Raw genomic sequence first — 15,198 nt, forward strand, 5'->3', positions numbered from 1 at the left:
TTCCTGGAGAGAAAGGTAAGCAGGAGATATCTGTGATACTAGTGTATGGGGACTGCAGCCATTCCGGGAGAGGAAGGTAAGCAGGAGATATCTGTGATACTAGTGTATGGGGACAGCGGGCTATTCCGGGAGAGAAGGGTAAGTAGGAGATATCTGTGATACTAGTGTATGAGGACAGCGGGCCATTCCGGGAGAGGAAGGTAAGTAGGAGATATCTGTGATACTAGTGTATGAGGACAGTGGCCATTCCGGGAGAGAAAGGTAAGCAGGAGATATCTGTGATACTAGTGTATGGGGACAGCGGCCATTCCGGGAGAGAAAGGTAAGCAGGAGATATCTGTGATACTAGTGTATGGGGACAGTGGGTCATTCCGGGAGAGAAAGGTAAGCAGGAGATATCTGTGTTACTAGTGTATGAGGACAGCGGCCATTCCGGGAGAGAAAGGTAAGCAGGAGATATCTGTGATACTAGTTTATGGGGACAGCGGCCATTCCGGGAGAGAAAGGTAAGCAGGAGATATCTGTGATACTAGTGTATGGGGACAGCGGGCCATTCCGGGAGAGAAATTTAAGCAGGAGAGATATGTGATACTAGTGTATGGGGACAGCGGGCCATTCCGGGAGAGAAAGGTAAGCAGGAGATATCTGTGATACTAGTGTATGGGGACAGCGGCCATTCCGGGAGAGAAAGGTAAGCAGGAGATATCTGTGATACTAGTGTATGGGGACAGCGGGCCATTCCGGTAGAGGAAGGTAAGCAGGAGATATCTGTGATACTAGTGTATGGGGACAGTGGCCATTCCGGGAGAGAAAGGTAAGCAGGAGAGATATGTGATACTAGTGTATGAGGACAGCGGCCATTCCGGGAGAGGAAGGTAAGCAGGAGATATCTGTGTTACTAGTGTATGGGGACAGCGGGCTATTCCGGGAGAGGAAGGTAAGCAGGAGATATCTGTGATACTAGTGTATGGGGACAGCAGGCCATTCCGGGAGAGAAAGGTAAGTAGGAGATATCTGTGATACTAGTATATGGGGACTGCAGCCATTCCGGGAGAGGAAGGTAAGTAGGAGACATCTGTGATACTAGTGTATGAGGACAGCGGCCATACCGGGAGAGGAAGGTAAGCAGGAGTTATCTGTGATACTAGTGTATGGGGACAATGGCCATTCCGGGAGAGGAAGGTAAGCTGGAGATATCTGTGATACTAGTGTATGAGGACAGCGTGCCATTCCGGGAGAGGAAGGTAAGCAGGAGATATCTGTGATACTAGTGTATGAGGACAGCGGGCCATTCCGGGAGAGAAAGGTAAGCAGGAGATATCTGTGATACTAGTGTATGGGGACAGTGGCCATTCCGGGAGAGGAAGGTAAGCAGGAGATATCTGTGATACTAGTGTATGGGGACAATGGCCATTCCGGGAGAGGAAGGTAAGTAGGAGTTATCTGTGATACTAGTGCTCTGCTCCTTCCTCTGGCTCCGATGACTGGTCTGACAACTGTTGACCCAGTAGAACACAAGAAAATTTAGAAAAAAACTACTGTGGTCAGCTGGTAGAACACGTGTCAGACCAGTCACCGGTGCTGGTGGCGCTGCAGCGGGCAGGTAAGTGCGGGGATGGGGGTAGGTGAGAGGAAGGGGAGGGGGAGTTGGTGGGGGACACAAAATTACCGCAGCTGTAGGCAGTGCTGCACATGCGCTGGTTTTACGAATGTAACAGCGCATGCGCAGCACGGATTCCAGCTGCGGTAAGTTAGTGTAGACAGGGATAACTATCTATTTCCCGAAAAGCTGTCATCGCAAATATGACAGCTTTTCGGAATAGATAGTTATGGGGAGGAGGAATGATGGATTCCCCCGGTAATTAGGTAGAACTCCATGCACGTTCTAACCCTAATTACCTCCAGAGAAAGTTTAGGTATGATGAATAGGCCCCTCAGTTATATAATGCTCCTAATGATTCTTGTCATTGTATATGTTCCTGTTCCCAGTGATCTGGGGGTGTTGCTCCAATACAAAATGAAAATACCTTTCATCAGCTTCAGTTTGGGTATCAGAACACTTTAGGCCTCACATAATGTCACGTTCTGTCCAAACCACCACAGCCACCAATGATGGAGCCTCCCCCCTAAATCACACAAAATCCCTTTTCAGTCGCAGACTATTGCACCAAATTCAGGTCTATTAAGGTTCATACACTAAGGGGTGTTGAAAGTAAAGCTTATTGAAAATCATAGACAAAACCTTAATAATAAAGCTTTCAATGCAGCATAGTGCAGTATGTAAGTAATGACAGCGCTAATAAAACTCCATTATATTGTACCATGTATTCGTAAACACTGCAGACAACACTAAAATAATTTGGATAACATACAAAATTCTTCTTCACTTAGCCACCGAGAAGCCATTCATATTCTCTGGCCACTGCCAGCAGCCAGGCTCCATTCAGCAGCTCCTATTGCTGTCTGGGAGGCAGCTTGTCTGGCTGTCTCGGAGGGAAGTTGGGGAGAGGGAAGAGGACGTGCAGGGTGTCACTGCGCTCCCTGTACCTGACATGTCATCAGTACTCAGCAGTCAGCCAGGCACCAGAGCAGGTGAGAAGAGAGAAGTGCAGGGCGCCACCACCAGTATACAGGCCCTGATTCAGAGCCGGACGCTCTGACAGAGCGCTCGCTCTGAATCAGGGCTGTCCCTCTTAGTGTTTGGAGTGGCCTCCTGGCCGCTCGCATAGCTGTGGGTAACCACCCACAGCTATAGCGATCGGTCAAAATGATGGTCGTGATGGTCAAGACCATCGCGACCATCGGGCTTGCAATGAGACCCTTGCGGTAGGGTCTCATTGCCGCAAGCCCTGGAGTGCTTTTGGCTCTATCAGAGCCAAAAGCACTCCCACTGACATCACTAGTGATGTCAGTGGGGCCGGCCCCAGACGGTAGGCGTTCCCATGGGAACGCCTCCGTGTGGACAGCCACGTCCCCGGAACGCCCACCAAAGGGGGCGTGCTGTCAATCACCATCGGCAACACGCCCCCTTTGGTGCGAGACCCATAACGACGGCTTGGCCATCGTTATTCGGGTCTCGCGCATGCACATGACGAAGCCGCCTCCTTCGTGTGCATGTGCACTTGGGCAACATCGACCCGCTTGCGAGCGCTCAGCGTTCGCGAGCAGGTCTGAATCAGGCCCACAGTACGATGTCTGGAACATTCTTTCTTATGTCTTAGATGTCCTCAGTGGCTCTATGGTGCAAACCACGGTAAGGGGCACACCGCTTGTGCAGACCACACCCCAACAGCACGGGTCACACTCCTCACATCAATAGTCACACCCCCGTGGCACTGGTCACACCGCCTACGAGGCCCAGGGGCCTATTTATAGGGTGCAGGGTGGCCTGTGCCACACACCCTGAACCCTTATTTTTTATATATATATACATACCTCTCCGATGTCCCACGGAGTAGCACTACAGAAAACACCTGGAAAATGGCTGCTGCGGCCATTCTCCCGGCGTTTTGCGCATGCGCAGTAAAAAATCACAAGGAAAATGACTGCTGCGCCATTTCCCCGGTGATCTGCACATGCAATGTAGACTCCGGGCACACTCTAGTGCACTGAGCCTAACGCTGCTGTCTGTTCCCTGATGGCAGCCGGGGAAAGAGGTGGGGGCCCCGGACGGTGAGTGAACATGGGCCCCCTCCTCTCCTGACGAGGAGAGACGTAGGGGGATGACCTTGTAGAGCTGCAGAGGGGTGGTGCTGGAGAGATGCATGGGGGGATTATGCTGGTGAGACACAGGGGGTGATGCTGGTGATACATGGGGGGGTGACACCGGTGAGATGTAGGGGGATGACCTTGTAGAGATGCAGGGGGGTGGTGCTTGAGAGACGCATGGGGGGATTATGTTGGTGAGACACAAGGGGGTGATGCTGGTGATACACGGGGGGGTGACACCGGTGAGATGTAGGGGGATGACCTTGTAGAGATGCAGGGGGGTGGTGCTGGAGAGACACAGGGGGTGATGTTGGTGATACATGGGGGGTGACACCGGTGAGATGTAGGGGGATGACCTTGTAGAGATGCAGGGGGGTAGTGCTGGAAAGACGTAAGAGGACAGTGTCTCTCCAGGATGTGTCATCACGGAAGCTCACATTTTCTTCTGCCCCAAAACTTCTATTACTGGTTAAATCTCTGTTGTATAAAGGTGACATATTATTCCTATGCCAGGTGGATTGTGTACCACGTGATCTCCTGTATGCATCCTGAATACCGGCTCAAGACACTGTCTGCCTAGGGAGGCTCAAATTCCTCATTGCAGGGAAAACACCATATAGAAAAGCCTCATGCACAGGGGATACATAGGGGTTGCAAAAAAAGCATGGGGCTTGCCAGTAACAAAGACTTGGGGACCCCATAAAACATTTCTGAGAGGTAGTAGAAAAAGAATTAAGAGCGACACTGACGGCATATAACATTTGTTTTATTTTTATGTGACCTAACATTGTAGTCTCAGGTGTCAGGAGTGATAAAAACCTACTCTCATAGCCCCGGGCCATTCACATTTTACTATACACAACAGTGTAAGCATTTGGTATTTGTCCCAGTCATATTGAGGAGTTACGTTGCTCTCGCACCTCCATAATATGTGTTTCCTATGTATATGTCAGTATCCAAAAAATATACAGGCAGAACAGTGTTCAAGGGACAATATTTTATTTATTTTCTCTGGACACAGTCATCCATAGTAGTGGCCCCATCTCAGAATAGCTGTGCTTAAACTGTGTGTGGGGGGGGCGGCGAATCCCATCACCCCTCCAGGACCACTTTAAGCCCTGATCTGTGGCACAATGTGATCGGTAACGACGCTGCTATGATTGGCTGAAACATTCATCAGCATTTACAGAGCAATTACAAGCTGAGCCACGGTATTTGCTGCTGCCCAGTAGTGGATAGCGCAATTTGAGGATAACGTAATGTGTTACCTACCAGCAGGGTCGTAGAGAGCCGGCCCAGGGGAAGGGGGAGTGGCAGGATGCGTGGCCACGCTCGCTGGGGAGGAGCTGCTGTTATCCCCGTATCCCAGCGCAAATCCAGGGGGGGGGGTGTTCAGTGTGATTGCTCCCCCCCACTAGCAGAGGAGACTGGTGCTGCTCAACAGCCACGAGCAGTCTCCCACAGCAGCGTATGCTGGGTTGCTGACAGGTAGGAGAGAGGGGGCATCAGACCCGAACACCCACCAGGCCCCTCCAGCAAGCCCGGGTAATTAGTACCCGCACCCCCCGCCTCCTTGGCGCCCCTGATTACCAATTCCATTGCCTCCTCCTGTCACCTTTGCACCATCGTACTAGGCTGATGCGTTACGGCACTTGCCAGGACCACCAGAGAGGAGTTTTCTCTCCCCCACCCTGGCAGCTACAGGTTAATACATCTCTGTGTTATTGCTACTCTCTCACCTCAATAAGTGGCAAAGCAGGAGCAGCTTTAGTGTCAGGGTATGCGCCTTATTAGTACATCTCACTCCGGTGAGACTGACCTGAGGATCTGACAACTAAACATCTGTATTAATCATTAAAAAAAGACATTAAAAATATTATAAAAATAACAGTGAAAAGACACAAAACAGTAATACATGATGAGTACCAGCAGGGGGCAGCAGTGTATCAATTCTCAGTATTCTTATTGTATTGTACAACACACAAGTGATGTTACCATAGTTATAAACTTCTGCAAATAATAATAAAACTGGTATATTCACTACCGTCATTTTTTACAGAGATTAGAAGTCGTCTGAGATGAAATGTAAATATCGTCACAAGCCTAACCGGTAACTTCTAATAATTACAATAGGGTGACCATTATTCCATAAGTATTACATATAACCTGCGCCATTCAGAGGTGTAAATGAAGCTAATTTGTGTCGTTGTTCTGGCTTGTGTTTGGGTAGCCTGACATCTGGTGTATAAGATGGCTATAGCCAGTTATACGGGTTCCAGAAAGCTAAATCTCTCACTTCAGGGCTGTTGTAATAACAATATGTGGCACAATAGTTAGGTGCTTGCTGCCTCACAGCACTGTGGTTCAATTCCCATATATGTGTGGAGTTTGTATGTTCTCCAAATGGTCCATGTGCTCTGGTTCCCTCCTACACTCCAAAAATATACAGGTCTGTTAATTTGGCTTCTAGACCATATTTTATATGTGTGCCCTGGTGATAGCGTATATAGTATACCGGGCTGGGACTTATGTGAATGACTGAAATATGCTGTATAAAGTGCTGTGGAATATGTGCAATATATAATTAAATGTTTTCCCAATTATAGTTCTGGATCTAGGTTATATACAAGTTGTGACAAGCTGTGGTGACAACCTTTGGTTACCGAAAGTTGCAATAGCCAAAACCTTATACACTATTCAAAAGCATGAGGCTACAGTCATTAAACATGACAATCATTGCACCAGGAGTTAAGATTGACTTAAAGCTCTATAGAATTCCAGAAGCCCAACGAGAATCAGTGACTAAAGAGATTAAAACATTTTGGCATTAGAAATAATTTAAGAGTCACATAGTGAGCAATGAAACCCCCATTGCGCCCATCCCGAAACCCGAGCGTAAACTTCTGCAATGATCTCTGTAAATGGAATACTGTGTCTAAGTTTGGTGCCTACCCAATGCCTCGTGTGGAGGAAGAAATTGGAAGGCTGGGAATAGCACGGTACGTAACCACTCTAGACTTTACCAAAGGGTACTGGTAAGTGTCATTAACAGATGATGCCAACGAAAAGATAGCTTCTTCTGCCCTGGAGGGTCTGTTTCAATATAAAGGGTGTCGAAGCTGAATAATTGGCTGAGACAAGTTCAGTTTAAAATGTAATCCTGGCCGCAAGACGCCATCTTGAAAATGAGATCGCAAGATGCCATTTTGCGAATGGCGCCATTTTAGATAAACTCACATTTTAGTACATGTGGCGATAATTCACCATTTCTCATACACACATTAATACACACAATTGCGCTATTAACTAGTCGCATATTAGCGAATGCATAGGACTTTGTATGAAACCGCTGTTTTATTAGCTTTATGCGCACGCATCTGCCCCAAGTTAACTAGCGTCCTTATATCAAACCCCGAATACTCACACATTAAATATTCACACATAAGGTTTAATAAGCGTTAAAGTATATGATTTAAGTTGGTTCAGTTAGTTTAAATGCTGAGAAATAAAGATATTTGATAACTAAGGTATTATACATGCTAAACAAGTCGTGTTTGGTCTTGTACTGATGCGTACTCTTTTTACAGTATTCCGGTGTTATCGGTAGGGAGATCGCATCATGCAAACTCAAGTTATGGATCACAGAGCCTACAAGCAACAAAATGTATATTTCATGAACAACTGTTAGGATGTTGCAGGGGGCTGGAAGGGAAAGATCCCCAGCTGTTAGAGGCAGGGAGAGTCTGTTTGAACCAGCCTGTTAAATGCCCTGTAACAGATGCTTCTCCCCTGGGAACCAATGACATCAGCAACAAACTTCTCTATTGTCCTGTTTATTCTGGGGGGGTATAAATATGTGTGCTCAAACGCTGGTTTTTAGTCTTCTTGCTGAATGCTGTATGACTAGGGGTCTCTTGCTGATGCCTATCTTCGGGTCCGGAAGCGCTGCGTATGTATACTGTACTTGGGTCTGTATAATTTCCTTTTGCGCCTAAATTGTGTCTGGATCAATTGCGTGTAACTGTCTGAACTTTTACTTGAATAACACTTGTGCTTTGGAACCACAGATTCCAGGTCTAAGTCTTTATTTACTGTATGACTGCGTACGCAAATTAGCGTCATCCTTAGAGGTTTATAGGAAGGGTTTTAGAAGGTATAGGCAGAGGTATATTGAGGTTCTGATCCAGTATCGTTAGTTGGGGGCTTGTAGTGAAGTCACTTACCTACTCACACTGTACATACCACTATCGATATTTCAGCAAAGGGTGGAGTGGCCACATGCAGGGTTTGCCTGCAACCGCTTTGTGCTGAAAGATCACTATCCGTTTCCGTGTGAATCAAGGAAGCTGACTAGAATCCAGGGACAAGAGAGGAAAAAGTTTGTTTTCCTCTGTTAATAGAACCTTACGTTTAAAGGGGTGTCGCAGTACTGAGTATGCGGCTAAGTCGCAGGTTTGCGCATAGCAAAGACGCACTTTTGTGTACAGAGTTAAAAAACCATTATACGGTTGTGTGGTAGTCGCATTATTGTGTATGCGACTGGTCGCACAATAGCGTATACGTACTTCCGGTTGTGCTGCCACGTGTTTGAACAAAGCCATTGAGGTTTACATTTTTTTTCTATTACCAATATCTGGATTAACATGTATTTTTCTGAGCAGGAAAAAAGTGTGTAACAGTGAATATTTGTTGAACAAAGTTAAGGGTATCGTATGATCCTTAAGGGCTAGGTGCAAGGGTTAGTCTAGCCTCTCAGTAAGCAGCTTTACCGTTCTATACACAGTAGCAGGTGTACATGTTGTCTTTGTTGTAGAGAGGTGCGTGAGAGTAGCCGACATATAAACTCTCATAGGTGTGGAAGTCGCCTTACTAAATCTTATCCGGGGCTGAAGTTGCCTTTTTCAAATCTTATCCAGGTGTGGAAGTTGCCTTACTAAATCTTATCCAGGTGTGTGGGCGCCGCCGACTTAAATCGTCCACAGGTAAGTGAAAGTGTCTTGATTGTCTTTCACCAGTTTAAATCTCTATTGAAAAGCATAGGAGTTGTCTCAGAATGGGAGCCACGCAAACAGTATAAATGTTAGGCAATGATGTGCTGCTAATGGAGGCGCCCATCGAATCGGCCCGTCATATCATGCATACTAAGTACGGTACTTATGCAATAAGGTATTGTGATTTATGGTTTAATATGACGAGGAAGAGTGTTAGACCGTTGCCCAGAATTGGTAGTTTTGATAAAAATGTGTTAGATAATGTCCAGGATCACATCAGTATGGTGCGATCCCGAGAGAAAAAGATTAAGTATTTTGAATGTTTAAAACTGTGGCAGCATGAAGGGGATGCGTGGCTTAATGTGCAAATGACGCAAACTAGCGTCACGAGCACATTGTCAGAAAATACATCCGCGACGCTAAATTGCAATACGGGCGAGCCGCAAAATGGCGCCACGTGCGGCAAGGTAGCGTCGTGGAGAGTATTGCCAGCAGTTCACGCTCACCTCCCCCACCTTATGTGGATGGAGGTGCAAGTACAGTTACCAAAAATACCAATAAAAATGTAACAAGTAATTTGTATCCTCTCTTAAGTAACCATAAAGAAAATGTTTATGATGTGGATGATGAGCCTATTGTAATGTCTGCCATTTCCCATGCTGTACAAATGATAGATGCTGCATCACCGCAATCACGGGTGGTGCCGCCATCTCCATCGGTAACACCAAGGGAAGTGTTAACACCCTCTGCACCCGTATAGGAAATTGTTCATACCATACGTAGCAGCAGCAGACTAAACCCCCAGCCAGGTAATAGGTCAAAGGTAGCAGCGCTACCGGTCTGCATCCCATTCGCACAATAACTGTTCCAAGTGGAAATGCAGATGCGAACGGTGTAGTGCCCACGAGGGAAGTAGTAATGCATTGTCCTTGGACAAGAGCAGAACTAAATTCCATCATAAATGATTTCCCCGATCCCAAAAAGGAATTAGCCAAATGTGAAAGATTTTTGAGAAATTTGGGTAGTTCACATGAACCCACTAATAAAGATTGGCGTGTGGTGTTAAGGGCCTGTCTGCACACAATACCGACGTGACAAAATTTATCACGGACTGTGTATTGGATGGTGACGTTCTTAACAGACCAAGTAAACCAAGGTAACATTTCCAGCATTGTAACTCAATTGGGTATATATTTTCCAGTAGTAGTTAACTGGAACAAAATTTTCACCATTAAGCAGAAAGAGAGTGAAACTGCAGAAGACTATTGCGACCGGGCTCTGCAGGCTATCACCCAGTACACTGGGATAGAGGATATTAAAGATAGCACTCACCACAAGGGAATGATAGTTACGGTACTTGTGGATGGTCTGAAAGAGAGTTTAAAGACTCGGGTTCAGACCTCACAGCCTGGCTGGCGGGGACTCACAATAGATACCCTCATAGAAACCGCCATTGAACCTGATAAAAACATCTCCAAGAAGAGAGAAGCCCAGAGCGAAAAACTAATGGCTGTCAGTATCCAAGCTCTGGAGGGAATGACGGTAACACCACAGCCAACAGACACACTTGCACTTGCACACACACTCACATCTGAACAAGTATGTGCTCTCACTAACCCCACGCAACAACAAACACAACTCTATCCCACTAACCCGATGCAACCACAGGTCCCAGGCTACCCACCAACTTCTTATCCCCCACAATACCCTTACCCTCCCTATCCTTACCCATATCCACCACCTTTACCCTCTGCGCAAACCTCACAACACCACGTCTTCACCCGAAACACGAACATGTTTTAACTGTAAACAAACATAAGTAGAAACTGTACAGTAAAACGAGTAGGGATCTCACATCAGGGAAGACTTAGATATCCCCATAAGGGATATGCACAGAGGCCAGCAAATGTTCAGCAGGCACCAGCTCCAATTGTAGTCGTAAATGCTTTATTGGAGAATTGTAGCCAACGCTAGGGGTCAGGTCATAGTCTACAGATGGTCAGGTTAACGGGAAGTACTAGGGAAGAACCGGTCATGATGGTTGATGTAGCTGGTACTGAATATCCTTTTCTTGTAGACACAGGGGCGACCAGGTCAGTGATAAAATCTCCCGTTAATTTACAGGTGACCAACGAGACAGTACCAACAATGGGTGTAACAGGTAAAGTGGAACATTATCCTTTAGCAAAGTCCACAGAGGTTACTATTGGGCCGTTGCATACCAGACATTCTTTTCTCCTGGCTGCTGCGGCTCCTACTAACCTGCTGGGCAGAGACCTGTTATGTAAGATGGGATGTGTTATATATTGCACCCCTGATGGTGTATTTTTGGATTTCCCAGAGAGAGTTGCGCACGAGGTGCTGGATATGTTGGACACTCCCCAAAGGATAATGTATCACTCTACAAGTTTAAATGAAAATCCATCTCAGATAAATGAAATGTTGGTCCTAATTCCAGATTCCCTTTGGACTAAAGATGGACAGGACACTGGATTATTGGCAAACGTAAGCCCAGAAATGGTAGATTTAAAAAGCGGAAGGCAAGCTCTAAAAATTCCCCAGTACCCACTAAAACAGGAGGTAGAATTAGGGGTTTTTCCAATAATTGAGCGATTATTGCAACAGGGAATTTTAGTTCGTACAGCTAGTGTAGCCAACAGTCCCATCTTTCCGGTGAAGAAGAGTGGTGGGAGGGGTTATAAGCTGGTACAAGACATAAGAGGTGTTAATAAGGTAGTAGAGAGCCAATTCCCTGTAGTGCCGAATCCAGCTGTCATTTTGATGCAGATCCCACCAAATGCAACCCATTTCACTGTCATTGACTGTCAGTATCTATTCGCATTTACATTAGGGATGTGCAGGCTCGGTTTTACTCGGATTTACGCAGTTCTTATCACCACTTTACCGCAAATTCGGATTTATTATATTGGCTACCCAAAACACATGATAGGCGATAGCCAATAAAATGCCGTTTAAAGATCCGAGTAAATCCGAGTAAAACCGAACCCGCTCACCATTAATTTGCATACAGAGGTTTACAATACACATGGACATGATTACCCCAAGGTTTCATAGACAGCCCCAGTATCTTCTCCCAGGCATTGCACGACTGTTTACAATCTTTTCAACCTGCCAATGGATCTGTTCTTATTCAATATGTGGACAATTTATTGCTATGTTCTGACTCGTTTTTGTCATGTTTGAATGATACTAAACTTTTGTTACTTCATCTCTCACAAACAGGACACAAGGTGGCTAAGGACAAACTACAGCTGTGCCAATCCAGAGTAAAATATTTGGGACACTGCCTAACCCAGGGGTTATGACACCTTACAACAGATAGAATCCAGGCCATACAAAACATGACACTGCCGCAGAATCAACAGCAAATTCATACCTTCTTGGGAATGTGTGGATATTGCCAAATGTGGATACCAGGTTTTTCTATTTTGGCCTTACCTTTACAGGAATTAGTCTCTTCCTCAAAGCCCGATCATGTTATACACACTGAGGAATCAGAGCAGGCTTCCTTAATCTTAAGGATAGTCTGACAAAAGCTCCTGCATTGGGAATACCCGATTATGAAAAACCTTTTGATTTGTATTGTACGAAAGCCGATGGTTGTGCTGCAGGTGTCCTTACACAAAACATGGTGATGCCAGTAGGCCCGTAGCATACTACAGTGCCCAATTGGACACTGTGGCAAGATCCCCACCTGTTTGAGAAGTGTAGCAGCTACTGCTCTACTGGTGAGTAAAAGTGAGGACGTAGTATTGGGCCATGATATGATTGTCTACACTCCCCATGCTGTATCTGCTCTGTTGAACTCAGTTCAAACCAGACACGTCTCCTCAGCTAGGTTCACCAAATGGGAACTAGCTCTAATCGCTATTACTGTTAAACGTTGCAGTATGCTGAATCCAGCAACATACCTACCATATGTACAACATGATGTACAAAGGGTGGAAGGAGAGGAGTTGCTGGTGGGAGGTGAGTTCGGCAGACATAATGATACGCACGATTGTATGACATATCTGAATCAGACCTTTACTGCTAGACCTGACATACATGACACACCTTTAGAGAATGTGGATGTAACTTTTTATACGGATGGGAGTTGTCATAGACAAACAGACACGTGAATTATGTACAGGTTATGCTGTTGTAATGACACAGACACCATAGAAGCTAAACCTTTCGGTCCTCCTCACTCAGCCCAGGTGGCAGAGTTAGTAGCACTGACTAGAGCATGTGAACTGGCAGCAGGCAAATCTGCTAACATTTACATTGACTTGAGGTACGCGTTCGGGGTGGTGCACAATTTTGGGGTTCTATGGCGTCTGAGAAACTTTATGACAGCAGCAGGCACACCAGCCGCACATTCCCGACACATAAAACATTGTTTAGAAGCAATCCAACTGCCCAAAGCAGTGGCAGTAATTAAATGCAAAGCCCACACATGTGAGGATGACCCGCTGTGAATGGGCAACAACAGATATGATGAAGCTGCAAAATGGGCAGCAGGGTTAAAAATGTTTTCTCCAACTGACACAATTATGTCATTTTAAACTATTGATATGCTGAAATTAATTGAGATGCAAAATTTGTGTTCAATTCAGGAAAAATCCATCTGGAAGTCTACGGGATGTGGGCAAGAGTCCTCCGAGCTCTGGAGGGACGGACAAGGTAAACCAGTAGCCCCCAAGGCATATTACCCCAGCCTGGCTGACGCAGCACACGGTCTGACTCATCTGGGTAAACAGGGTATGTGCAAGTTGGTGAGGGCATACTGGTGCGCACCAGGTTTTTCTTCACAAGCAGAGAAGATAGCAATGTTCTGTCTGACCTGCTTGAGAAAGAACATAGGGAAAGCGATCCCTACCGAACCGTCCCACATTCCACCGACTGATGGACCTTTCCAGGTGATAGAAATTGATTTCATCCAATTACCACCCTGCAGGAACCTTAAGTATGTATTAGTGTGCACAGACGTATTTTCTAACTGGGTTGAGGCCTACCCAGCGGCCACTAATACTGCTGCATTTACTGCTAAGAAAATAGTTCAGGAATTTGTATGCAGGTACGGTATCCCTAAAATCATCGAGAGTGACAGGGGTTCTCATTTCAAAGGGGATGTTTTTCTAAATATGTGTAAGCTGATGGGTATTAATAGCCGACTTCACACCCCCTACCGACCGCAAGCCCGTGCCAAGGTAGAGAGGATGAACGGGACTATTAAAAATAAGTTAAGTAAAATCATGGCAGAGACTGGACTAGGATGGCCAGAAGCGTTACCTTTGGTCCTACATAGCATAAGGACCACTCCTAGACCTCCTCTGAATCTGTCCCCATTTGAAATATTGTTCGGTAGACAACCTCATTTGATTATAAGTCCACAGGAAGATCTAAAGGGTAACAACGAGGTAACTGTGAAGTATCTTATATCAATGAATAAGCAGTTAAAGCAACAGCAGCAGAAACTGAAATTGTTGTCTAATGATATGCCTGAAATAGGGGTGAGCGGGTTCGGATTTCTGAAATCCGAACCCCCCCCGAGCCCCCCCGATCCGAGTCCGATCCGAGTCAGGCTCGACTTTTCCCGCCTGACTCGGATTCTGAAATCGAGGCAAAACGTCATCTTCCCGCCTTCCGAGTCTCGCGGGTTTTGGATCCTATATAAGGTACCCGCGTCGGCGCCATTTTCTCCTCGGCTGTGGACAGTGAAGAGGGAGGGTGGGAGTTAGTGCTGTGTAGTGTAGTGTAGTGTAGTGCTGCTGTTGTCCAATACTTCAAAGTCCATAGGTGCTGGCTGGGTTGTGCTGTGCTGCTGTTGTTAATAGGGGCTGTGTCCACTACTTCAAAGTCCATAGGGGCTGGCTGGACTGTGTTGTGCAGTCAGTTCTCCATAGGGGCTGTGTCCACTACAAAGTCCTGTGCAGTGTCCCAGTCATAAAGGGGTGCTGTAGTGTTGTCCAGGGGGTGCTCTGTCCATCAGGGGTGCTCCCCCCAAGTGCTAAAAAAATAATAAATTTCTGTGTTTGTGAATTGTGTGCGCAGTAGCCGCACGTGCATCAACAAAGTAGTGCCAAGCGTGCGCCTGTGTCATAAGTAAAGGGCCGACTGGCTTGACCGTTAAAGGGTGCTGTAACCCCCAAAGTACACTCCAGTCCAAACCAAAAAAAAAATTATTTTTTGTGTTTGTGAATTGTGTGCGCAGTAGCCGCACGTGCATCAACAAAGTAGTGCCAAGCGTGCGCCTGTGTCATAAGTAAAGGGCCGGCTGGCTTGACCATTAAAGGGTGCTGTAACCCCCAAAGTACACTCCAGTCCAAACCAAAAAAAAAATTATTTTCTGTGTTTGTGAATTGTGTGCGCAGTAGCCGCACGTGCATCAACAAAGTAGTGCCAAGCGTGCGCCTGTGTCATAAGTAAAGGGCCGGCTGGCTTGACCGTTAAAGGGTGCTGTAACCCCCAAAGTACACTCCAGTCCAAACCAAAA

The 15,198-nt window shown here is 46.3% G+C and overlaps 1 protein-coding gene across 1 annotated transcript in view; it reads right to left on the reverse strand.

Moving 5' to 3' along the window:
• The window catches only part of LOC148519797 (uncharacterized), a 91,911-nt gene extending 77,844 nt beyond the window's left edge, over positions 1-14,067 (reverse strand). Inside the window, exon 1 of the mRNA XM_088476087.1 lies at positions 13,995-14,067. Within this exon, the coding sequence (XP_088332213.1) occupies positions 13,995-14,013 (19 nt within the window). The 5' untranslated portion in view covers positions 14,014-14,067. The remainder of the gene's footprint in view (positions 1-13,994) is intronic.
• Positions 14,068-15,198: the final 1,131 nt, after the last annotated feature.

The sequence above is a fragment of the Taudactylus pleione genome, unplaced genomic scaffold (genome assembly GCF_031769625.1).
Source record: "Taudactylus pleione unplaced genomic scaffold, aTauple2 ptg000182l, whole genome shotgun sequence".
Taxonomy (NCBI): Eukaryota; Metazoa; Chordata; class Amphibia; order Anura; family Myobatrachidae; genus Taudactylus; species Taudactylus pleione.